This window comes from Vicugna pacos, chromosome 24 (genome assembly GCF_048564905.1).
Source record: "Vicugna pacos chromosome 24, VicPac4, whole genome shotgun sequence".
Classification (NCBI taxonomy): Eukaryota; Metazoa; Chordata; class Mammalia; order Artiodactyla; family Camelidae; genus Vicugna; species Vicugna pacos.
Window position 1 is genome coordinate 13,596,515 of NC_133010.1, and position 26,668 is coordinate 13,623,182.

The 26,668-nt window shown below is 41.6% G+C and overlaps 1 protein-coding gene across 1 annotated transcript; it reads right to left on the reverse strand.

The window, feature by feature from the left end:
• MEP1B (meprin A subunit beta) lies at positions 1–26,229 on the reverse strand. Its single transcript, XM_072948893.1, has 14 exons — positions 26,091–26,229; positions 21,575–21,619; positions 21,447–21,490; positions 18,670–18,748; positions 15,010–15,127; positions 14,102–14,280; positions 12,329–12,547; positions 11,557–11,709; positions 10,038–10,253; positions 6,972–7,415; positions 5,312–5,491; positions 3,816–3,942; positions 2,987–3,191; positions 1–127 (listed from the first exon to the last, which is right to left on the reverse strand). Exons 1-14 carry the CDS (start codon positions 26,227–26,229, stop codon positions 113–115), a joined length of 2,163 nt encoding a protein of 720 aa, XP_072804994.1. The 3' UTR covers positions 1–112.
• Positions 26,230–26,668: the final 439 nt, after the last annotated feature.

Sequence of the window (26,668 nt, forward strand, 5' to 3'; positions counted from 1 at the left end):
TTTACAGAGAAGACCCACGGAGAGAAGGATGAGGTGGCTGTAATAGTTTGCAGGTGAAACCACGATGAAGACTCTCTCATGTCTTTTGCCGGCCGTGTTGCTGAGTTAATCTTCAAAGTGCGTATTGCTAAAAGGGGGAAGGACGATTGATGACTTAATTTCTAAATTTAAAAACTGGCATTGAAACGAATCACAACAAAACGGTCTGATTTTTAAATGAAGTGCCATTTGCGGTCTCCTGGCACTCCTCCCAGCCGGCAGGCAGCCCCAGCCTCCGTCTCCAGGAAGATGCGCTGGACTAGCCAGTCATTCAGATGCTAAAACATTAGGGTGAACAAACGTGTCGGCCTCAGAAAGAAGGTCATTCTGGCTTAAGATCTAAACGCGATCTGGAGGTTCTGTGATCAGTGAGTTAGCTGTAGCAATGCCTCAACTAAGGAAAATGTAAGTTGATTCCTTGCTCTTGGGAATGTGTTTAAACGACCCAGAGGCGAACAGTTATGTTGTGATATTACAGTGGGTGTGGGTGTGGGTGGCTGTTTCCACTTAGTGGCCCTACCATGTCCAACAGTGAACTCCTTTATTAAATTAACTTCCTTCTCTTCTCTTAGTTTTATCATTTTCTTTAACTCCAGTTTTAGCTCGCTAAGTCAGCCTTTGTAACAGCACTTACATCTTCCAGTTTCCAGGAATATCCTGGCAGTCCCATCCACCAGCTAACTGGTCCTCCCTTCCCTAACTACTCCTTCATCTTCCCTACCCCAGCCAGATATTAAATACAGTCCCCTGTGCTATACAGTAGGACCTTGTTGTTTATCTATTTTATATATAGTAGTGTGTATCAACAAATCCCAGACTTCCAGTTTATCCCTCCTCCCCTTCCCCCCCAGTAACCACAAGTTTGTTTTCTATGTCTGTGAGTCTATTTCTGTTTTGCAAATAAGTTCCTTTGTGTCATTTTTTTAGATTCCACACATAAGTGATATCATATGGTATTTGTCTTTTTCTGTCTGGCTTACTTCACTTAGTACAATAATCTCCAGATCCAACCATGGTGCTGCAAATGGCATTATTTCGTTCTTTTTTATGGCTGAGTAGTGTTCCATTGTGTATATATACAACAAGATTGTTATCCAGTCATCTGCGAATGGACATTTAGGTTGCTTCCATGCCTTGGCTGTTGGACATGGGTTTTTTTGTTTATTTATTCTCTCTCTTTTTTTTTTGTTTTTTTTTGGGGGGTGGTTATTAGTTTTAATTGTTTGTTTGTTTGTTTGTTTGTTTAATGATGGTACTGGGGATTGAACCCAGGACCCTGTGCACGCTAAGCATGCGCTCTACCACTGAGCTATACCCTCCCCTCTGGGCATGTTTCTTCTTCAGTTTTGCTAGTAATTTTCAGAGACTCTGTTTTGAATGAAATAGAACTGAAAGGATTTTTAAGTTTCACTTTTAAGTGAACAGATGTTATGCTATTTTCTTCATGCTCTTTTGTGAGTAAGAATATGAATCTGCTTGTGGAACTGCGCTCTGAGACTGGGGTATGCAGTGCACCCTGGGGCTCTCTGCTTAGTCCTGCCCTTCAGGATGAAGGCTTTCCTGTAGGACATGCCCTTCCCACACAGCCTGCCGCCTTGCTTAATCTTCTCCTCCCTCTCTGGGGATAGCCCCAATCCAGTGGCTGTTGATGTGGGAAGGACAACGGCCTGGCCCCTTGCTTCAATTCAGGACACCCTAAGGGGCCATCCCAGCTCCAGAGCTCCCTTAGGGGGTGCCAAGGTGTCAGCTACAGCCATATCACAGTCCAGTCTCACCCCCTGCCTGCCAGCTTCCCTCACTCCATCACAGGTGTTCCCAAGAGCACGTCCAGGTAAACATCTTGCATGCAAATATTCATCTCAGAGTCTGCCTCCCAAACCCATCTGAGATAGAGTACTTTCAAGAGTCTGTTGCTGTTGCGGGGGAGGGTATAGTTCAGTGGTATGTGCTTAGCATGCACGAGGTCCTGGGTTCAATTCAGTAAACAAACAAACCTAATTACCTCCCCCAACAAAAACTCGAGAAAAAAAAAAAAGTCTATTGCCATTATAGAGAACTTCTGAGGCAAGACTAAACCTTCTACTTGAAAATCTTGCCTTAGATAGCTACCACGCCTGCAGCCAGAATAGGTTGGAATCTTCTTTAATGGAAAAGCCCTGCACGTGCCTAGCACTCCCTTCCTACAAGCCTGAGCTCGACCCTTAGAACCAAAACATTTACAGGTCACCTCTTCCCTTAACCAGGAAGGTTGAAACGTGTAGGCAAAATCAGGTTAGACTTCAGGAGGGTCAGGGACCCCTACCCCAGAAAAAAGTGCGCACTATACACAATTCTGAATTCAGTTCTGAGAGGATAATAAACTTTCCCCCCAAAGCCTCCATGGATCCCAATTTAAGAACCATTGATTTGTAGTAAAGGTTACAGGCACTCATAGTCTCAAAGCCATTGTCCCCAGCGCATAAGAAATAAAGAGTTTGTTTTTGTTTTAATGGAGGTACTGGGAATTGAACCGAGGTCCTCAAGCATGCTAAGCATGTGCTCTACCAATGAACTATACCCACCCCTCCTCCCAAGAGTTTTTTTTTTTTTTAAGATATAAAAAAAAATCCTGGAGGATGGGAAGGGTCAGACTGGGATTTCAAAATGTAGAATAGATAAACAAGATTGTACTGTGTAGCACAGGGAAATATATACAGGATCTTGTGATGGCTCACAGTGAAAGAGAATGTGACAATGAATTATACATGTTCATGTATAACTGAAAAATTGTGCTCTACACTGGAATTTGACACAACATTCTAAAATGACTATAACTCAGTAAAAAAAAGTTTAAAAAAAATAAAATAAATAAATAAATATAATAGAAAACAAAATTTTTAAGTCCTAATTTTTTATCATATGATTTCATCAATAAGTGTTGAATTACCAGATATCAGATTCAACTTACATTTTCCAAAGTCGTATTTGCTGTGTTTGAACTTGTCTTTGTACGATACTTCTTCCGGGTAAAGTAGACACTGATGAGGGTGATTATCAGCATCAGGGCAAACATGGCAGCCGTGGAAGAAACAGCAATAATGATGGTGTCTCGTCTGGAGCCTCTCTTTTCACACCTTTCTCCCACGTACCACCAGTCTTCCCCCGACGGACACCTGCACATTCCGAATGTGACCCACAGTTATGGGTTGATACTTAAACCTGAAAATCTCCACAGCTGAAGAGGTGGGTCAACACTCAGGTCATGAACAGATGGGATTATTTGTCATCGACTCTGGACTAGAGGGTTTGGTTAGTCTAGCACAGGAGGCCAGGCAGGGCCAACAGAAAGGAACAATGGAATTACTCCAGTTCTGGGACTTAAAACTGCAGCTCCAAGCTGGGACAGGAACGGAGCGTCAGTAGTGGAGAAAATTTGGTCCTCAGTGTCCCAGTCCCTCCATGTCCCAGCTATGACTGTGGCCAAGCTCTTCTCAAAGCTTAGGCATCTCCTTCTAGAAGATGGGGATAGTCCCACTTAACTGCACTAGACCTTTGTGAGGACTTAATAAAACAGGTAACTCATGAAGACTGTTTCAAGCAATTAGAATATGACATGCTACCTGTGCATAAATAATTTCATTGTTCTGTGGCTACCTGAAGTCCCACATGGAGAGCAAAAAATAAATATCCTATGAATGGTTTTGAGATGAAAATCAACTGATTTCATTCAAGCGGAATATCAGTACTGAATCCTACATTGTGGGAATGGCAAAAAGTCGAGCAACTCTGATCCTTACCTGCACTCAGCATTGCCTTCTCGGACAATGCAGATACCGTCATTCTCACATCGGAAGCTTGCGCAAATGTCATCGCTGCTGAAGGTCGGGACTGGCTGACTTTGTGTAGAATTAAGGTGGGATATGTCTACAGAGGGCGGGAGGAGAGCATGAAGGGAGATCAGTTTGGACGTTAACAAGCATTTGATCTTTAAGTTTCAAAATAGATGCCCAGGATTCAGGCTTGTGAGAAACTCAAGTCATCTTAAAGCATCATTTCGCAACATTCATAGGCAGTGAAATAATAAACAGGCAGGTTGAAATCTCGACACAGTGGGGAGCTGGGTCAGCCAAGGGGACTACAAGGGAACACATGCTTGCCTGGGCCTGGGCTTGCCTAAGCTTGAAGAAATGGTCCACACCCGCATTCCCAGCCCTAAGAGACCGACAGGGAAACCAAAGCTCAGAAATGCAAGGCACCTGAGGGGCTTGCCCAAGGTCATGAGTCTCTTGCCTGGTGGAGCAGGTTGGTGGATATTTGGTCCCCTAACGACCAGGGTTGCACTCTTGGTGGTGTTTTCTGTTACTTCTGGTCCAAACACGGTCCAAAAGACTTGATGAGTATATGACTTTGTCCCTGATACATTTTTTCCTCCCTTGGCAAAAGTTATTTCTGAATAATTTTTTCCAAGATGTATCGCCTAGATTTACTCTCATTGACACTGACATCAAAATTCATGGGTTTTATTCACACCATCTTTCATCACAAAAAAGATTCTGATTTACTGAGATGCAAGTGGGTCTCTGATAGGAAATGAGTTAAAATCCTACCACATAAAAGATGAAAAGCCACCAGCATTCCTGGAAAATGTATTTTGCGGTTGCTACGGCTAAGAAATTTTAGAAGGCAATAGATTAATGTTATTACAGGCAAGATATATGTGCGTGCACATCTGTGTATGTATACATATTTGATAAAGACTGTCCATTTCCAGTTTAATTTTAATGTGCTTGTGTGATATTTTTACTTCTGGAATCCTAAATTCTAGGGTAAAATGGCTATGCTTTTTTCCCTTTTGTTTTGGGTTTTTTGTTTTGTTTTGCTTTTTGGCAGGGAGCTGGGGGAGAGAGGTAATTAGGTTTATTTCTTTTTAGAGGAGGTACTAGGGATTGAACCCAGGACCTTGTGCACGCTAGGCATGCGCTCCACGACTTGAGCTATATCCTCCCCCACAAAATGGCTTATTCTTTAAGTTATTTCTAAAGAAGTTTTCTGGGCTAAAGCTTTCCGCTATTGCTCTATGTAGTGATAATTAAATTCCTTATCCTGGAGCTGTCACTGTTTCCATTTAAATTATTTTCATATTGTTTATGATTCATACCAAAAAACAAAACCCACTCATACCCATTTCCTCCCACATCGCTAATATATCTAAAAATAGAATCCAGAAAAACACAGAAAATAATCAAGGGTCACCAAAAAAATAGCTTAGATAAAACTATTTTTATTGACATACCTTCCACTGTCAGTAGGATATAAACATCATTTCCTTTTATAAAATCTCTGCCTTTCAGCTGCTCCAGGGTCATAAAGGTACTGGATCCATAGCCCCCACCTCTTCGAAACTGAGTTCCATTAGAGAAAAAAGCTTTTCCTCCCACTTTGGAAGGCCTGTCCCAAAAATAGTTTCCATTACCTGAAAAAGCAATTTATATTAATGGATTGTATTTAACGTCATCATAGCTTTTGGTGGTAGGAAAGCACAGGCAATGTGAAACACAATTAGGATAGAGCGCAAAATAATTAAATGATGCTATGGACCTGTGATGTATTCCCTGGCCAGTCACAGGAGCTTGTTCACGTGTTCTGTCCTAAAGGAAATGAGATTGTGTGGCAGCGAGGACCACATTCTGGAATACGAGTGGAGTGGTACCAGAAGTTTCCTAGGTGGTGACCGACCCGTGTAGAAACTCTTCTGCCCATTAGAATCATTCTTCAGTGGCCTTCTGAGTTACAGAGAGTCTTTGTAACTGAGTTAAATCAATGTGTTACTGAGAGAGTTTTTAATATTAGTGTAGAAAAATCTATCTCATTAACTGAATTACTCACCTCATAGAGCAAAGTCCTTCAGGGGTAGAAACAGTGAGAGGCAGTGCTTCTGAGAAAAGGGGTGACCCACCCAACCCCAAGCGCTTCTCAATGTCATTCAGGGAGAAATGTTTTGGAAAAAAGTAAAGAAATTCTGAACATCAAATCCCTACAGTCCTCTTTGTCAATATATATATATATTTTCCTATCAGATTAGGGCTTTTTTTTTTTTGCCCATGTCACTTAGGTCCATTCTTTTCATATACAGAATTCAGATTTGGCAATAATGTTCACCTTGCCATAATTCTATTTTTTCCTTTATTAGGTGCCCAGAGGGCAAAGGATTATTACAGTTAGAAATGTAATCATTGCTTTCTGTTTTGAGACTGGAAAGCCAGGGAGTGATGTCACCATCGGCAAGCCCTCCAGAACTTCTTAATAAGAAGTTACGGCCCATTCTCACACCCTTCCCAGCACTACAGAGCATCTACTCAACATCTTCCTTCTGATCACAATCTACCCCCCACGACAAAAGCTGAACTGTTTCTGACCATTCCAGGGGCAAGACCAGGACCGCATGGCTTAGGAAAACTCAACATCTGAGGGTGTCTTCACATTCAGACCCTTGCACAAGCTTCCACACTTGATCTGCAGAGATATTTAAAACACGTCTGTGGGGTTGTTACTACTGCCTCAGTTTTACTGCTGAGGACACTGAGGTTCCAAGGGATTACCTGCTCACGTTCACAGAGCTAAGGAGACACCAAACTTGGACTTGATCCAGGCGTGTCAGGCTCTAAAGCCAACCCTCCTTGCAAATCCTGGAAATTCAGGTCCCGTCATCAATCCCCAGGAGTACAGTCAGTATCTTCCCAGTGTGTGGGCATCCCTGCTGGCTTTCCTGACAGCCTCCTGCCTGGGAGACGCTGTCCACAGCTGCTGAAGCCTTTCCCCTAGCTATCTTCCGATCCTAAGATTTGGGGCTCAGAGTTCCCTAGGTACTGACTCTGCAGCTTTCCATGCCCAAATCACGCATCCCTCTTAGAGCAATGATTGTGTGTGAGCAATTAAGAAGATGAGTCACGAACCGCTGATCATAAATGGCTCTGTCGTGATACTCAGCTCCCTGGACATACGCCGTCGAATGTCAGGGTTTTGATCCAAGATTGTCATCGTGGCTTGTTGCCAAGGACATGGCCACTGTAATTGATCGTCATTGGCTCCAGAGATCAAGTGGAAATATATTCCTACGTTAGTCAAATTCGTTAGTTTCAGGGAAACCTGAAAGGCATAACCTTTAGAAGAATAAAATGGAGGGCTGAAGAGAGAGCTATTGGAACTGTTGAGGAGCTGAGTGAAATTCCTTATATGCCAGGTGTGATGGGGGCACTGTGTTTCCGAAAGATTGATGTCATCAATAGACAGGCCACCCAGTGAGGCCCCAGCACCTCTGACCCCTCCGAACACCACTCGAAATTTGTTGGTCACATTCAGAGTTACGTGGCGAAGTTGCCAGCTCCCAATGGGTATATCTGCAAAAGAGACATAATTATTTCAAAGAAGGCAAAGGACGATGAATCATGTGCCAATCAACAGGCTCTCACCTTCACGGACAAATGACCTTCCTGGGGCTACTGCTTCCTGCAGGTGCGAGGGGTGGATTTCTCACTCCTCCAGCCCAGGCCTATTTACTTCGAGGTACTTCTGTGAGGCGGGGCCGCTCCCTGGAATATCTGGATGTTGTTTCTCAGAGAAGTCACCCTTTCCCAGAGAAGGGTGAGCAAACAAGAACACCTAACTCATGAATACTCCGTGCCCTCCTGACCAGTTACCTCCCATTCAGTTAGTTAAACAGACAAGCAAGCTCAATACCCTACCCTTGTGGCCCAGATTCCTGTGATTCTCAGCCAAAGCCGTCTTTAAACGATTTATACTTTGATGGCAACACTTCCTTCACATGCAAAATTCTCAATCAGCTTTTGGGCAGTATTAAGCAGGAATTCATCAAACCCTAGAAAGTCCACATCCTCCAATTTACTCTTTACACCACTGGCCAGGGACTCAACATTACAAATATTTATCTGATATTTGGTACCACCTCCTTTCTCCCCAAACCACACTTCCCCCTCCACTATGATCCCCTACCCCTAGCTAGCAGCACGTGGCGTGCCATCTTGTCGTATTTTCTTATACCATGTACTGTGGGAGCCCATGATTGGGTTAATACATTGTAACAGACCCCAGCCGCTTGTGACCTTTAGGAAAAACAAATGTGCTTTGCTAGCCGGCGCCTATGTGTCCACACTCCTGTCTCCTTGCTGTAAAAAGCAGAAGCAATACCTTGCTTGTATAGTTGAGGTTCTAGCTTAGGGCTGCTTCCAATGACAAAACCCACAATGTACCTCAACAAGTAGCAGTCCATTTAAAATTTTTCAAAAGCCCCCCCACTCTGGTAGAGAATAGCTCAGGAATCCATGTCAAACTAGTAGTTGACATAAGGGCTTAAACATACTGGTGCTCAATGAGAAACGCAATTGCTTTTGAAAATAAGTTAGAAATATCCAAATTACAGAAAATGCTGTTATTGTCCATGGAAGGACTCTAGATTGAACAAGAACCTTTCATGAGAGCTTCAACTTCACCTTTATCAGTACTTGCAGTTTAAATTCTGAGCTCCTCAGTAAGTTTCTTAAGTACCTTTTGTGCCACTGTCGATCAGTAATAACACCCACAGATTGCTAATGCAAAAGGCTACACGTGGTGGGGAGGGTATAGCTCAGTGGTAGAGTACAGGCTTAGCATGCACGAGGTCCTAGGTTCAATTCTCAGTACTTCTGTTAAAACAATTAATTATCTAAAAAAATGATTAATTATTTTAAAAAGAGAAAAATTAACAGAAAATTATTTTAAAGAATAATAAAAAGATTATATATGTATAATCATATATATGTATACTATGTAATAATTTAAAATGTAGTCTTATAATCATATATATTATATGCATTAGATACATATAACGCTAGTGTATAATGTGTGGTATTTTATAAATGTATATATAAAACAAGATTAAGAGCCTCAGCTTGTAGGTGTTCATGAAGGAAACTATCATCTATGTTTCTCATTGTTAAATGGGGGGAAATGGCAGGACATATGGCATAAAGTGGATAGGCTTTATAACAGATTTTAGTCAATTCATTCAAACCAAGAGGACCATATGTGCAGCAGACAGTGATACAGTTGCCACCTCACAGCCCCTCCCTTCCTCGGGGAACCTTCTGAACCAGCTGCTTGAATTGGTGGTCAGCCTGAGCCACCTCCCCGACACGTGACTGGAAGGAAGGGCACGCATCGTCCAGTCGCAGTGGTGCCCGCTCTCCACTCAGCACCTTCTCCAGAGCCTGCATTTGACCCAAGTCACAGCAGTGAGAATCCTTCACTGGGTTTTTTTTTTTTTAAGCCAGATATTAGAAGAGTCCCTTCTCCAGACGGATGGCACATTCGGCAAAATGTAAGCTAGGAAGTGAAGCAGCCAGAGCATCAGTTTTATGGACCAAGCCCATCTGAGATAACAGGGAAGGTCCTGCCTGAGGCCACGTCCTTTCTTATCTTTTCTACAATTTAGTTACATTGAGCCAGTAACTCTTCCAATTTTGCCTAAGCTAGTTTCCATTGTATATTTTTTTAAATTGAAGTACAGTCAGTTATAATGTGTCAATTTCTGGTGTACAGCACAATGTCTCAGTCACACGTATACATACATATATTTGTTTTCATATTCTTTTTCATTAAAGTTAATACAAGACATTGAACATAGTTCCCTGTGCTGTACAGAAGAAATTTTTTTAAATCTATTTTTATATATACTGGCTAACATTTGTAAATCTCAAATCCCATTGTATTTTTATTACTCTCCAAGAACTGACCTCCTCAGTGCCAGAGACCGATCTAAAGTTTCTTCAGCGAGTGTCACATATTATGTAGCACAGAAGGGACTCTCATTTTAGCTTCCTAAACACAGCATAAAACAAGGAGGATCAAGTTTTAAGTTGAAAAGCGTAAGTCCATAGCCCCTACCCTGTCGTGAGTTGTTGCATTAAGGAAAGCGTTAAGACTGCCTTGCTCTGAGCCCAACAATAAGAATGTTGACATTGCACCTTTTATTTCTTCCACGAGGGTTAGAGTGCCGTTCACGCTGGCTGCGGAATACTCCCTGACAAAGATGTTCAGCCGGTCACCTTCACTCCCACTGTTATGCACATAAAATTGCAAGCACTGAAACCCTCGTTTAGGGTATAGGGTCCTGCTTTCCAGCAGTGCTCTGGCCCCCTCATTTACGGAGCTCCTGTTGAAATGCATGAAGAAGCCAGCACCTGTCAGGAAGACAAAAGCAGACCTGAGGAAACAGAGACTGGCTGCAGGAGAGCGTGTCTTTGGACACTGTATTTCCACTTATTCACCACTGTCTGCAGGGCACTGTCTGCAGGGCATTTAAATGCAGTTCTTGGAGCAGGTAGTTTATGAAAAAAGCAACACTCGATCACCGTTTTCTTACTATAGACGTTAGTTTTCAGGCATGGAAAAAAGTGTCACCTGTCTATCCTCTCCCTCTCTCTCTTTCTGTCTCCCCTCCCTCCCTCCCTCCAGCCTTTCCTCCTTCCTTCAGGACCACAATCCCCTACTCAAATCTACATTTAAAAAATATATTTTATTGAAATATATGTGGCATGTACCACTGTGCAAACTTAAGGTACGTAACAGGTTCATTTGATACATGTATATAATGACATGATTGTCGTTGTAATAATGATTTGCATTTCTATCACGTTACATAATTATTTCTTTTGTCAGTGGGATTAATTAAATCTAGTCTCTTAGCAAGTTTGATGATTATAATACAGTATTGTTGTCTATATTCACTGTGCTGTACATTAGATCTCTAGGGCTTATTTATACTTGTTGCAAGTTTGTACTTTTAAACATCTGTCCTGTCCTCTCAACCCCTCAAAAAATGAAAAAGGAAAATCTCACCTCCTTGCTATTAGAGACCTCAGCCCCTGCCCAGACCATCTGAGCTGTCAATCAAAAGCCCTGATTTCTGAAGTCCTGTTTTACATATTTGCTGCCACAAATGTGCATATAAATAAACATTTGGCCCTCGTAGCAAAATAGATGACTATTTAATTCAAAACAAAATTTCAATGGAAAAGAATACTCCTCTGAATAAAATTAAATAAATTGTACTTTCTACCTTCCTTTTTAAGCATTTTTGTGACAAGAGCAACCAGCTGAAGTTCTGAAACTGATTGAGTCACAGCCTGGTGCTGTTCACTGGCAAGTCTCTGGGATTCCACAAGCTTCCAGAAAACCACCCCACTGCTCCAGAGATAAGAGTCCTTCAGGGAGGGGCAGCCCCCTCCTGCTGTGGGCACCCACGACGGGTGGAGGCTTCACGCAGCCCAGTTCTGATGTGTAGGGAAAAAGCAAACTCAGAGAGTAAAAGCAGAGAAATGAACCACATCCTTCTAACACGCAGAACCGATTCCTGAGTAGCGCCGGATGGGTTAACCTTAATACTTCTGATAGAAATGAGCACTAACATCCCAGTATTTCACAGGGAAAACAAAACGCCAGAGCCACTGACGGTAGGATCTGGAAGTATGTCATTCCTGTTACCTTTGCACTGGCCCATGTTGGAATAATCACTCTCTGGGCCCCCGGGAGCCTCGGAGACCCTTCGCCAGTCAGCAGTATCTTCTGAACTTTGAATCATACCACACACATTTTCCAGTTCAAAATCACACGAGTCCATAAAGCTCAGGGAAGAGGCTGCGAAAGCAAAAATACAATTATCGACGTTCTAGATAAAAGCATGATAATCGGAGTAATAAAAACGGAGCTCATCTAGAGGAACTGGGAATTCCAAGCTGACAATACAGGGGACACCTCGCTGATTCTGGGTGGCGGTGGCTTGAAGACCTCTTGATACCTGCAGAGCCAAGACACTGATCAGCTCTGTAGCTCTGAATAAGCTGCCTGCCCCAGGTCTTTTTTTTTTTAAACAAATTAATTATTGACACCTAAGTTTACACAGTGATTCAGACTAGTAAACCACAACCCAGATTATCTGATCCCATTTATACTACAACTGTACCCCTTATTTTGGGTGAATTAGTAATAGCTTCAAAAGTTTGAATGGGCATGGAGCTACAGGACTCAATCTGTTTGTATATCTGAAGGCCAGACCTTGTAAGAAAAATCCCTGTCATAGATTGGAATCAGGTGTGGTTCTGCATTGTTTTTATTTTTTCCTGAATATCAAACTATGATGATGAACCTATAATTTCAGAAAACCCAGCAAGGCTAGGCAAAAATGGCACAGAGCAGGATTTCTTCCCACACAGCATAGAGAAACAGAAGTCATTTCAAAGAAGTCATTGTCACATACTACAGTTATACAGTCGATTCAACTTTAAGATATCCGAGTCACTGAAGTCCATTCGTTGGCCGATCACATCCATGAAGTCCGGGGTTCTCGTTACAATTGTTGGCTCTGATCCATTTTTGAAGGCAGTTTTACTGTAGTGCATTACTGAATTGTAATCGTAGGGAACATTCAGGAAGTCCGATTCTTGGTCATTACGGATGATAAAATTGTGTTTTCTGTCTAAATGATAGAAAAAAATCTCTAATTACTTGAGGTTCACAAAATTTAGTTTATTTAACATCAAGACCTCTTAATTTAGAAATAAAGACTTTACTAACTATAGTGCAAACTTGCTACCAATGAGCTATGGTATTTCAAGAGTATGTCATACATTTCTATCTTAGTTGTAATATTCAAGCTTAGAATTGTGATACCAGCCGTCATGCTAAACTTATCTAAGGTTTCATTACAGCCCGAAGTTGGACTTTAGAATTTGGCCGAAGGTTCTAAGAACTGCTAATGGAGAGAAGAATTCTAAAAGGTGTTGTTGAAATAGTCACGGTCATTGGTAGGCAGTGATGGAAGGTGGGGGCATCCACAGCAGATGGAGATGAAGGCAAGAGGACCTTGGCAGATGTGGTGGGATGGGACCAGGGAACCACTGACAGTAAGAGTGAGTTTTTTCATTGTCATACATACACATACAGTCATTAGAAAGGATTGACATCATCAGCGATTTCATGGTTACTGGAGTATATGTAGATGTATGTAAGTAAAGACATTCAGAGAAGATTCCTGACCATTGAGCCTCATACTAATGGGCAACTGGTTGCAATTTGAAATCGAATGATTTTTGTGGACACAGTAAGGTGTATTTGATTGTTAAAGCATATCGATGAGTTATCAAATCTAGGCAGAAGTTTCTAACAAAAATAAGACGTTGGGACGTCTAAAGAGTGAGTTTAAAGCTAAATATTTCTCTTGTTCTAGAAATCTTTTAGTCTGCTTCAGAGCTTCACCCCAGCTGACATCACCAGACTGAGTGTGGGCGGGGGTGGGGGCAGGTAAGGGGCATGAGCAGCGCTGTTAAGCTTGTGACGTCAGGGGGCCTCCGCACCTAGCAGCCCTCCCATGACAGCCATGCCACGCCTCCTCCCCCAGACCCTGCAGAGGCAGGAGAGATGGGGAAGCTAAGTGTCTCTGTGGAAAAAATACGCAAAACATGGTTATTAAAACCTTTCTGACTTGGAGCACAAAGTCACAAAGAGTTTGGAGCCCTCCAGCCACTGCAGTGTTTCTCAATGTGAGCTCTATGGAACAACAAATCTCATTACTCTACAAAAAGGGGGGAAAAAAAAGACCATGATCAAGTCACATTGGGAAATGTTCCTCTTCTTGCAGATTCACAATTCACATTAGTCTAGCAAAGGCGTCAAATGGTACAGCAGTGTAAATAATGCTAATTTCTTTTAACCTAGGATTTCTCAAACTGATTTGACCATGGATTCCTTTCCACACAACATCTGTGAACAAACTGTGGGATGGAGCTCCACAAATCATTCTCTGGGAAACACTGGTTTGTAAGCTCACCTCCAGCTCCCACTGGGGCTCTGGAACACCCCAGCAACCTTCAGGCACTTCAACTTACACTGAGTTAGAGCCAACAGAAGTAAGGCATCAAAACATCAGCGTTTTCCCACTAGTAAGAGTCGGCGCAGATGGCAGAAGAGGGCACGTGTTTAGAAATTCAGTATTTAAACCTAACAACAGTGTAAGAAAACAAGAGAAGTGTACTTGTCATAATTCTGTCCCAAATTATGCTGACGTAGTCATCCCGATCAGAACGCGACTGTTCATGCCAGAATCCCAGCGCGTGGAGAAACTCATGTTGAACTGTTCCAATTTTGTCACAGTTCTTCCCGATGGAGAGTTTTTGCATCCCAACACGCTGATTTCCCACTGAAGACGAGCAGCTTCCAGGAGAGTTTACAGGAGAAGGGGGAGAAGGGATTACAATGATGCAGGTTGAGGTCTTTGTGCAAAATCCCTAAAGCCTAATTCACTGAGTTAGCACCTAGATCCTTCACTTATGTCTGGACACCATGCATTTCTCTCATAACCCCGGTGAGGTATGAAAACAACCTTCCAGACCAGATGATCTTTGGAGAACGTGGGCTGACACCAAACATTACAGAGGTGTAAGTCATCCTCCAGTCAGCCAGGTCCTGATTTTTTTCTGGAAATTTCAAAAGTTTCCATATGGCCTTGGTATGCTGATGAACATTAATAAGAGTCTTAGAGATACGGCAACCACTCAGAATTGCTAAACTTGAGTCAAATAACCATCATCTCCTTAACCCAAGTAGTCGGAGTTCTGACATTAAAATAAATCTAAATACATTCACGCACATGCGTGTGCACTCATGCTTTACTTGAAACGAGGAGTCTGTAAACTACAGACAGGCTGAAGTTCACAGAGTTGTGGGATGGATGGCACGTGAACCCGCCCTCCTTGTCTTACCATTGGCAGTCTGGTTGCATGTGTGAAAATACTCTGTTTTATGGCTAAAGAAACTAGATGCAGCAAACAGCCATGGAAGCCCTCACTCCCCTCAGGGTCAGGGTCTAAGGCAGTTGCTGGGCTATGATGCCCCGGCCTCAACAGGTCTCATCGGGACACAGAAGACGACTCTTCCCCTTACCCGCTGCCGTTGTACACTGATACATAGTTGGCTTCTCCAGACCAAGGCTTGAAGTCAATGCATGTTTTCAGGCGATAGCGTTCAAACGCTTTGAGGATAACTCCCTTGGCGTTCATTCCTGAAGGAAGAAAGCAAACACAAATACACTCATTAAAATTCTCATCATTGAACAATTCACCATGGAAACAGGCCATGCCGTATCTTGTTTATTATGAGTCAGTCTCTTCATGAATGCTTAGTGTTTTATTTTTATAAAATGTAGTATTCAGCACCAATTAAGTATCACGTGCAAGTCCTTCTTTAGATGTCTTACTTCCTCCGTATTTATTTCTTCAGAGCCATTAGAGGCGCATTTCCAAACAGCCAAAGGGGGTTTCCCTACCTCAGAGAACAAATATATTGGTTTACAGCAACCAAAATGAACATCAAAACATCCAAGCTTTCCCATTATTAATAGTCAGCTAGTCAGCTTCACCTAAGAAGCTCACAGTAGAGTTCTCAGTCTGAGGACCTTGAGATGAGAGGGCCCTTGAATGGGCTAAAATAGTATACACAGTGCTATGTCTGTATCTATCCCTACAGAGTGCATTTTCTGGGGAGAGCGTTCATAAGATTTGCAAGTGAGTTCGGGGTCCAATGTGGGAATAAGAATCATTGCTTTGAAATTGAGTGATGCTAACAGGTTAGATAGACATGGGGCTCAAAGAAGGCAGAGGCATGAGAGCAACAGAGACATGCAGGAAAAGAGGCTCAGAGAGCGACCTCTAGAGGAAGGGGCTGTATCAGATGCCCGTGGAAAGACGGTCACAAATGCGGTCAGGTATCCGTGAAGTGAAGGATGGTGGGAGACAGTATGGCACAGAAGAAGGTGCGTGGCCTTTGGAACCAGACACACCTAAGTTCTCCCCTGTCCTCACCACTTACTTTTGTTGTACAACCTTTGCCAATTTAAGTCACCTTTGGAGCTTTAGTATTATCATCAGATCCATTGCATGGGGAATGGAGATCAACTTTGCAGGGATGTTGTGAGAAGCAGAGAAAGTAGAGGTGAAGTCCCCAGGACCGTAGTCCCCCTTATCTGTGGTTTCACTTTGTGCAGATTCAATTACTCACAGTCACCGAGGTCAGAAGTATTAAATGGAAAACTCCAGAAATAAACGATTCATAATTATTTAGTCGCACACTGTTCTCAGCAGCCTGATGAAATCTCATGCCATCCTGATTCATCCCACCAGGGACAGCCAACCGTGAACATCTGTATTCTGCTCCTCATACCCAACCATCAACACTGTCACGGCTCCATGACCCGGTGTCACCTGAAGCAGATGGTCCCCCTCCTGACACATCGTCAGGTCAGTGTAGTCCTAACGCTTTACGTCCCAATGCCTACGTCATTCACCTCACTTGAGTTCATGATGTGGGCATTTTATCGTCTCATATCATCACAGGGAAAGGGGTGAGTATAGTACAGTAAGATATTCTGAGAGAGAGACCACCTTCACATAACTTTAATTACAGTTTATTGTCATAATTTTTCTATTTTATTAATTACCATTGTTAATCTCTCACTGTGCCTTTATCCCTTTCCTCCTCTCCCCATCCCTCACCTCAAATCCAGCTCCCAGGCAAAGAATTGTAATTCATTCACAGGAAGCTATTATGGCCACTTCTAGTGTTACACCTCTCAGGTAGGTTGCATCTAACAGCCAAATGACACCCAAGGCTTAAGCTAAAAGTCTAAAGTCCTGCTGGTGGAATTTCACATGTTGGCTCACCAGAATCTGAGTAACAGTGATCTCTGATCTTTCATGGAACACAGCATGAAAATAAAGCTGATCTATGGATCACCTGTTATGTGCAAGGCACTGAGTGAGAAGTTCATTCGTACCCATGGCTTTAACCATCTCCTATACCTTGAATAACTCCCTGTTAGATTTCTCCATTGTGAATGACCAGACCAGACACCAAGCTCTTATATATTCCTGCCACAGTGAGCTTGCTGCATTTCAAATTCTGCATGGCACACACTTCTCTAACCCCTCCTCTTCCAGACACATCCCCTGTTCCTGTTAAAGGCACTACCGTCCACCCATTTGTCTAAGACAGAACCTTGGGTGCTAGCAGCTCTTTCCCCAGACCCACCTTCTTCCTGACCTCTTGCAGTCAATCACCAAATCTAATCACCTCCTGGGTCTCTTTTAGCATTACCCACTCTGTCTGTCCTCACTGAGAAAGCCTTGGTTCAGAAACTCTTCAGTCCTTCCCTGAATTTCTTCAAGAGTCTAACTGATCTCTCTGCTTTCTTGTTGCCCCACTGGTAGCACGTCTTCTGTACTGCAGCCAGAGGGGTAGCAATGCCATTTCTGCATTAAAACCTTTGGCGGCTCCACATTACCACTCGTATACACACCAAGTTCTTTAACATGGGAAACACTCGAGTCTTTCCCAGTCTGGATTCTGCCTGCCTGTTCAACTTCATTATCTCCTCACTCTCAACCTAAGTCCAGCCAGAGGGTTTCTCCCTTCCCCTAGCCTTTGCACATAGCAATCCCTCTGCCTAGAGCACCCTTCCCCTGCTGTCCGAGGCTGCACTAGCCCACATGGTACCTTTCTGTGAATCAGAAAGAGCCACCTCATCTGGCAGACGCTGCAAGTGCTGGCTTGGCAGGTGGATGAATAGAACTTCATGCAAAGAAATGAATGTCTCCTGACGAACAGAATGCAAACTTCATTTCAGTCCCACTTGTCCCCCTCCCAGGCACCTATGTGTGGAATACAACTTACACAGCCTTCATGGAAGCCCTACTGTAGAGTATCCCCTGCTCCCTAATGCATGTGACTTTATATCTAGGCTGAGTTAAGTGTCCTCCACCACGCTCCCATAGCTCTTTGAACATATCATGAATCTTATCGTTTATATAATTCTATTATAATTAGATTTTTAAATTAAATTTTTAATTTTATTTTGGGTGGCTGGGGGAGGTAATTTGGTTTATTAATTTTTTTTACTTATTATTTATAACAGAGGTTCTGGGGATTGAACTGTTGGTCAGTGATATCGTTTCTGTCAATCCACAGGTAAAACGAGGGCCATATTTAGAGTTTTCTGTTACAAAAAATTCCTAATATAGGAAAGCTGTCCTTTCTTTTGGAAGAGATTTTTCTGACTTTTTAGGATTAAAAAGATCATTTATTCTATGAAAAGAAGATGATAAAAGATAATGGGTTCTTGTTTAAGTTCCTGACTTGGTAAAGTAAAATGCTAGTAAAACAACGCCAGTTTCTAAAGTTTTGTTTGGTTGTTTTATGTTTTTACCTCATATGTAAAATCTGAAAATATGTGAAATTACTGCTTTAAAATAAAGGCTAGCTCCGTAATCTTTATGTCCCATGCATCCAATACAGAGTGGGCTCTCTCCCGTAAATGTTGGTTGAATTAATCCCTTTATTGGTCAAAACTCAGCAAATATTTCAGACGAAATAATTTAGATCCTTTTCATTGTTCATTTTGCTTTTTTTTTTTAAGGAAGTGTACATAGCCACACAAAGCAACAAACAAATGAAACCCTTAGAGACCGTATGAGTCTACCCTTGGAAAGACTGTCATCACATTCTGTCAGGACATACACGAGTTGAGGATATTCCAAAGTGCATACAAACCCAAGCTGTCATCCAGGACATATGGAATAGTATGAGGCCACCTGTAGTTTTCTCCAATGATGGAATTTCTTTCTTGCACCTGTCAAAAACATATGAGAAAGGGTTACCTGAATGAATCAGGCAAAACTTTATGAAACAATCAATAGTTAATCTAGAAATCAAGGAAGTTTAAAGCTCTCCCAGCCAGCATGTGTGCATCCACGTACACATTGCGTACCCCTACTTTTATATTATAACAAAGGTTTTGTGAGGAAATCACTAATTTCTATCATTAATTTTGTTGCTAACGTTGAAGAAGGAATCATGCAGAATCATGTGAAGAATGACTGTTGGAAAACTGAACTATAGACATGGTAGAAAATATACAAGAAGAAAGTGATACCAAACCTCAGTGACCTTGATCTCATAACATCCGAAAAAGTCACACATGAGCTAGGCCAAAGGTTTCAAAAATTTTTTAAGTATTTGAAATTTGTATAATAGAAAACTAGTAATATTTCATTAATGCATTCATCCAGCCAACGCAATGAACACTGTTCAGGAGAACAGAGAGCCACTGCTAACAAAAGGACCAAGGCCTGTACTTTCCTGGAGCTCATCTGTACTGGAAGAGACAAACAGCATGCAAGAAGCAAATACGATTAAACAGAATACCTGTAATAATAGTAGAGGAAATTTAAAAAGGGAGATGTGGGCAAGAATAAAGGGACGGGGGAGTGCATTAGATCAAGGGGTCAGGACAGGACTCTGAAAGATGACATTTAAAGTGAAATGGTATATTCAATATCTTGTAGTAACATGGTGAAAAAGACTATGAAAACAAATATACGTATGTTCATGTATGACTGTAAAGCATTGTGCTGTGCACCAGAAATTGACACAACATTGTAAACTGACTACACTTCAGTAAAAATATAGAGAGAGAGAAATTTAAAATTTGAGAATTGAAAAAAAAGAAATAGTCTTTCTAATGGAAATTAAAATGGAAAATAAAAACCTTTCATACAAAAATAAATACATAAATAAATAAAGCGAAATGGGAGCGATAAGAAAGAGTCAGGACTGAAAGGGGCCCTGGAAGGGCCATTCCAGACAGAAAATCAGCAGTTGTTCACCTCTGAGGTGGGACTATGCGTGGTCTGTTTTGAGCATGTTTTGAGGCAGTGGCCTCGTGAGTTGGGAGAGAACAGAGATGACATAAAAGGAGAGAGGACATGGGAGGAGAGGTAGGCAGGAGTTAAATGGTGCAAGGTCTTGAAGGCTGAGGGTAAATCTGGATATTATTCCAAATGCAGTAGGAAGCTGTTGAAGAGCTTCAAGCCAAGAAGTGAAACGGTGGCATTGCCTCAGTTGAGGACACGTTATACTTGAGGTATCTCATCAACATTCCAATGAAACTAACAGACTGGCATCGGGCTAGACCAGCCGGGAGCTCCGAGTTCCACTTTTGGAGTCATCAGTATAGAGATGATATTTAAAGCCCTGGCACAAGGTAGGATCAGAAAGAGATGTTCATAACAGCACTAGTTACTAGTTACAGTAGCCAGTACATGCGAGAACCTAGATGTCCATTGATAGGTGACTGGATAAAAAAATTGTTTTATATATATATATATATAACATATATAAAGATATATATATATATTTATATTCACAATGGAATACTACTCAGGCATAAAAAAGAATGAAATCATGCCATTTGCAGCAATGTGGATGGACCTAAAGATGATCATACTAAGTGAAGTAAGTCAGACAGAGAAAAACAAATATTATATGATATCAGTTATATGTGGAATGTAAAAAATTATACAAAAGAACTTATTTACAAAACAGAAACAGACTCACCAACATGGAAAATAAACTTATGGTTACCAAAAGGGAAAGAGGGTCGGGGGAAGGGTAAATTAGGAGTTTGGGATTGGCTGATACAAACTACTAGATATAAAATAGATAAACAACAAGGTCCTTTTGTGTAACACAGGAAACTACATTCAACATCTTATAACTACTTATAATAAAAAAGAATATGAAAAAGAATATATATATATATGTGTAACTGAATCATTATGCTGTATATCAGAAATGAACACAACACTGTAAATCAACCATATTTCAGTAAAAAAATAAATAAATAAAAATTTTTTAAAAGAAGGAGAGAAGAACAGACCTAGGACTAAACCTCTGACAGTGCAGTTTTGTTTCTTGAGTTGAAGTTCACAGCAGGGGTTTAGAGGTGTTTAAGCTCATTTAAGCTATATGAAACGTACCTGTGTTCACCTGCATGCCACGATGGCTAGGTAAGAACCGGTACTCTTTATGAATAGTTTGGGACAATCTTTACTTGGCAACACTATTTTCAGCTGTCAGGATAGAAGTCACAAAATCTCTCTCTTATGGTGAAAACCCGGATTCGCTGAATTTGCAAATTCAGTTTAATTTTGCTTCAAGTAGATTTAATCAGTGAGGTTCTATCTAAAAATGAGAATACCATATTGTTCCAATAATGGAAATCAACCAGATCAGTAAGACCAAAGCCTACAAGGTGAGTGACAATGGCTTTAACCACACAGACATCTGAGTAATGGCTGGTGAAGACCCTATTATATGAGTCCCTTAGTGTATAATGTACTCATCGAATAAATGTGTCAACCAGGATTCTACACCCTTAGAGACAGTTGAGCTTAAGAAAGCCCATGCTGTCTGATCGTTTTCAGATACTCTGTATTTTCACTTGCAATCGTTAATAGAAAGTTCTTCCTTGCATTATTTCAACTCACCTCATCAAGGCTGATGTCTCCCTCAAAAAGATCCAGTCCCAGCTCTGAGAGGGAAGGTAAAAATTCATATTAGCGAACTGCATTCAATCTTCCCACTTAATAAAGAATGTAAAAAAAAATCCACAAACCTTCATTGATATCAAATATATCCCGGTCCATTCCACCATCTATATCTTTAATAAAAATAACAAAGAAAAACACATTGAACATTGTGTTTGTGCAAGAAGGAAATCTTTATCAATTACTGATTAGAAGTAAGCAAAGTTCTTTTGCCTCAGATAAGTGAGTACCAGGTTCTAATTCAATATACACTGATTGACTGATCAATCGACCAATCGATCGATTGACTGATTGAGCACCTCCTGTAAGCCAGGCATGGGTCTCTGGGACTTTTGCATATATTCTCTTGTTTTATCCATGTCCCTTGAATGCCAAATGACTTCAGGGATAAGAAATTGATCACCCCATATAATATTAAGATTAATTTGAAAGACTAGATTAAATAAGAAGAAAATATTTAAATCTGGTTAAACCAGCCTGATCTACCCATATATGTATATCCCTTGCTAATAGCGTACCTTGGAAATCTCAAGGAAAATTCCTCATCTATCTTTGAGTTACTCTTTTAAATTGCAAAGGGGTGGATAATATGGCCAAGTCTCTAAATGAACAACTGAATAGGACAGACATCAGGTCCATCTGATTTGGCACAAAATAGCAAAAAATAATAATAATAGGCATTTATAGGAGGCCAACGTGTCAGTCACTGTGTTTGGACTTACACCGCCATCTATTGTTTTTTTGCTGAGTATGTGGAATCCTAGGGCAGAAACAATAAAACACTCCTCGAGAAATCGAAAGAAGCCAGTGTTTGATCAAAGTTCAATGCAATTATGCAATTATACATTGTGCTTAGCGTTAAATGTATCCTAAGTTCTTCTGTTCTGTTGTTCTACTGTTCATGTAACTTTCTTTCACTATGACATAGGGCAAAACTCAAAGTACACTCACCAAAGTTTTCCGGAGTTGGCTGGGAAACAAACACATGAAAAGAAAATTATTAAGATGCCCATGACATAAATGTTCTTATTGGTTCCAATTTATATCTAACCATTTGAGGGGGCTTCTTTTTTTCATTAATATTATGGGTTACTTCCTGGCATATATTCAAGAGAGCTGAGTTGGAGTCTAAGATAACTTTTTGATCCAAGGGTCTTCTCACTTCATATTAAAAAAATGAAACCCTGTTGTATGAATTCGAAGAAACAAAAAACCAAATTCACAGATTTGAAAAGAAGGCAGAACCTAAGACTCAAACCTTCAAGTAAGTCATCCCTTTAAACTTGATTTTCTAACGGATTCGTGGCTTTGTGTTTGAAAGACCTAATAATTTATTCTCAACCTTGAAATATTATTGTAATTTATAATCTATTATTGTAGTGTATAATAATATTTATAATCATTCTAAATATTATTGAAGACCTCATGAACCATGGTTTACTTTTGTATTTCTCTCAAGACTCTGCCTTCAAAGACAACAGCAAATGTTTAAAAAAAAATGGCAATTAAAAAAACTTCTGAAAATAGATTGTCTATAGGTGACCAAATGAAACTCAGGCCACATGCACAATGGAAAACATTAAGTAAACCTGAGATTTCTTAGTGAAGTCTAGTTTCAAAAGCCCATGGGACTGACAGTGGGTCTGGGTTATAGTCCTGGTTCCACCAGCAGACAGCAAGTCTGGTCTCCTTCCTGATAATCTGAGTGTCTGTGCCATATGGTCAGTGCCTGCTTTGCCTAAGTGTTGTGAGGGTTACGTGACGTAACCTGAAAGAACTTGGTTAACTATTAAAAAAAATGTCATACAAATGTAAGATACAGTCCTACTAAAATATAGCTTATGTCTCTAAATGCTGGAGTCAGCTGGAGTGTTTGGCAAGCAGTGGGAACAAACTGGTTGGATGGCTACCATCCTGTTTGATATTAATCAGTGCCTTGATTGTCTCACACTCCAGCCACACACAGCCGCACATTCACGGAGGAATGCCGAGGCTCCTCCTGAAGAAAGTTGTCGTGTATTTGTTCACAGTTACAGTTTCAATATGTCTTAAATGGTATCCCCGTTCTCACTGCTCTAGCTCTGTTCACAGATTACCAGCTCACCATAATAATTGTTATTTTTAAAAGTCACAACTGAAGATTCCCCCCAAGTACTTGAAACTTCATTTAAAACCTCGGGGTGGTGTACAATCCAAGCTGCCTGTCCCTGTAGAAAGATTGATCTAACCTGATGAGGAAGCAGAAGGAAAATCCCCCGCCACAAAACTTGGTGTTTGCTGTGCCTGTGACATTCACCCCTCACTCCCCTACACCTCATTCTACGGTAATAGCAGTATGCATCACATTTCGCAGTAAAACTGGAATGACTTTTCAGTTTCACATTTTCCATCTTATCCAGAGAAAACTTGGGGGGAGAGTACAGCTCAGGGGCAGAGTGCGTGCTTAGCATGCACGAGGTCCTGGGTTCAATCCCCAGTACCTCCATTAAAAGTAATAATAATAAATAATTCTAATTACCCCCCCCCAAAAAAAAGAAAAAAAAAAGAAACGGAAAAAACAAATTAAAAAAAAAAAAAAGAAAACTTGCTACACAACAATGAAACTGAAGGAAAAACATGACCTCATGTCATTGTCCCTGACTTTTCCTCTGGTAGGACTTCTCACGTCCCGTGCCCTGCCTGTCCCTGTCTGCCCCTACTCGCCAAAAAGAAACGCTTCTGTCATTAACATTATTCCTTAAAAAACAAAAATCATACATTATTTTCCATACATTGTTTCCTTACCAAGCCAGAAACCAGGAGGAGAACACCAAAGAACAGAAATGAAGACAGACCCCAAGAATCCATGCTGTCCCTTCCAGCTGAAAGTTGCAAACTAGGAAATTCAGAGATGCATTTACTTTTTAACAGGCAAACATCATAACGTATAGCCTTTGATCTCAGCCATTCACCTGGCACATCAGCTCCCTGCAGCAGTAAAACCTCCAATCAAAAAGTTAAAGTCCAGGATCCCCAACACATTCTGCAGAGTTCATTGGCTGGTTTTTGTGTGGATCTTTTTTTTTTTCTTTCCTGTGTCAACATTCAATTGCCAAGTGCCTGGTTGAGACTTGTTCATGAAATAAGTTCTCTAATGTATAATACTGGTCCCCAACATTATTAAGTGTCACGTAATAATAAATAATAAATAATGTAAATATTTGGGAAGCTCCTTCTGCCCATCTAGCCCTGAGCTGCTCTAATATATCCACTTATGTCCCTGGCTGTTTATTGTTCATTTGTTTAGTAAAAATGTATTCAGTTACAAAATCCAATAATGTCCTAGAAATCTGGCCTACTTGATAGTCACATACAAAGTAGCAAACCTGCAACATATGTCACTCCTGAAAACTCCTGCCAAGCAAAGTCGAGTGGGAGTTAAAGGCGAGGCATGGTCACTGATGTTTCCGAAACATTCATCTATCTGTTCCCAATCCATCTCTCAATTTTTCCTCACTTTATCTTTCTTTCCTTAGGATAATTTCTCTTTAGAAACAGCCTATTCTCTCACTTCCTATGGTTTCACCCTCAACTTAAGTGTGATTGATCCAGGATTCTGTTTTTGAAAGACTCATTTTTGCCCCCAGTATTTCCTTCCCCACCCTGGACGGGTCTTGGTCCCATTCCGTGCTAATGGGAAGATTGAAAAGACACGTCGCACAGACTGAGGACTTGGGAGGATGCTTTGTGAAGATGAGCAAGTCAATCCTGCCCTCTGAGGACAGAATGAGAGTTAAAAGGGAAAGTTAAAAACGGCAGGGGTGATGGATTTCTCACCTGCTCCCTGGGACCCCACAGATAGTTTACAGGATCCAAAAGCAAACACACCTATTGCCTGGCAAGAGATCCAGGGAAACAGCCACACTCTACAAAGGAAAGCATGTCTTCGGAGGGGGAGAAAAGCTCCTATGAGGCCGGGAGTGGCCCAGAAGTATCAGAGAAAGCCACCAGGCCTGAGGGGCCATGTGGATAGTGATCGTCTCCACAGCAGCTGCACAGACTGACAACCACGGGCCAGACAGAGGGATGGACGTTTCCGAGGGTGCTCGTGAGGACAGATGACATTGGGATGAGCTAGGGCCTCGGGCTACTAAGCTAGGGCACGAGCCTAAGGGTAAAAGATGGAAATCCTGAATTGGCTGCAGTTAAGTTTCTCCGACTTCTTTGGATAGGGACCCAAAATAATAATTACGGTCACAAAGGTATTTATGCTGTACAGTGGCTTTTGTGAGCTGAGATGTGGAACTGAGACTCCAGACTGCATTCGATGTGCCAGGACAAACAGCTCACATTCGAAGTCAGGGAATTGGAAGCAGGGAGAGAGGAAGTACCAGTTCCTAGGACAGGCGGAGCCTATTTGGAACCCTAATTACAGCATACGGACAGAGCCTCACTCGGAATCCCACAGGGAGGCACTAAGACACGGCTCAAATCCAACCATAATGTGTTCCGACTACAGTTAATAGAGAGCTTGACACGTCCCTCTTTCTTGGTTGTCAACGAAGCTCTTTAAGGCAGAAGATACACTGGGCTGGTCTAACATACCCCCAGTCCCCGTCACTGTATCCCAGCCCTGGGAAACTTTTTCAAGCCTCATCGTGGAACCTGGAGCTGGATCCCAGGAAAACGTCTCTGCCTCTAGTTGCTGGTCCTCCTCTGGTCGTCCTTTCTCCCAAGAATTCATGAACAGGCAACCCAGTGCTTGAGATTCTCAGCCTTAGGGATTGCTCTGAAAGCCCTTAAACCATCAGGAAAGCACAGTTCACTTAGGAATGTGACTCTCAAGATCCCCATGGAATAAGCACATTGTAGAGCTCAGTGTAGCAGATCATGAGTGCAAAAAACTTTCTAACAGGACACAGTACAGAGATTGCAATAAAGATCCGAAAGACTTTGTATCTTCCTCCTTGTAGTGCCTGTTCCCTTCACCTCATTCTTCTTCCAAAAAAAAGGTTTCAGAAACAGAGTTATAGGTACAGAGAACAAACAGGTGGTTCCTAGAGGGGAGTGGGTAGGGGAAGAAAGAAATAGGGGAGAGAGATTAAGAGCTGCAAACTTGCAGTTGCAAAATAAATGAGTCATAGGTACGATGTACAGAGCTCAGGGAACACAGTCAGTCACCA

Excerpts from the sequence above, each read along its gene's own strand:
- MEP1B (XM_072948893.1), bottom strand. The coding sequence starts at position 26,229 with ATGAATTCTTGGGAGAAAGGACGACCAGAGGAGGACCAGCAACTAGAG. Across the intron at positions 10,254-11,556 it reads CAACATGGGCCAGTGCAAAG|GTGCTGGCTTCTTCATGCAT; the intron begins GTAACAGGAATG and ends TCTTCCTGACAG. Across the intron at positions 5,492-6,971 it reads AGAGCCATTTATGATCAGCG|GTAATGGAAACTATTTTTGG; the intron begins GTTCGTGACTCA and ends TTGCTTTTTCAG.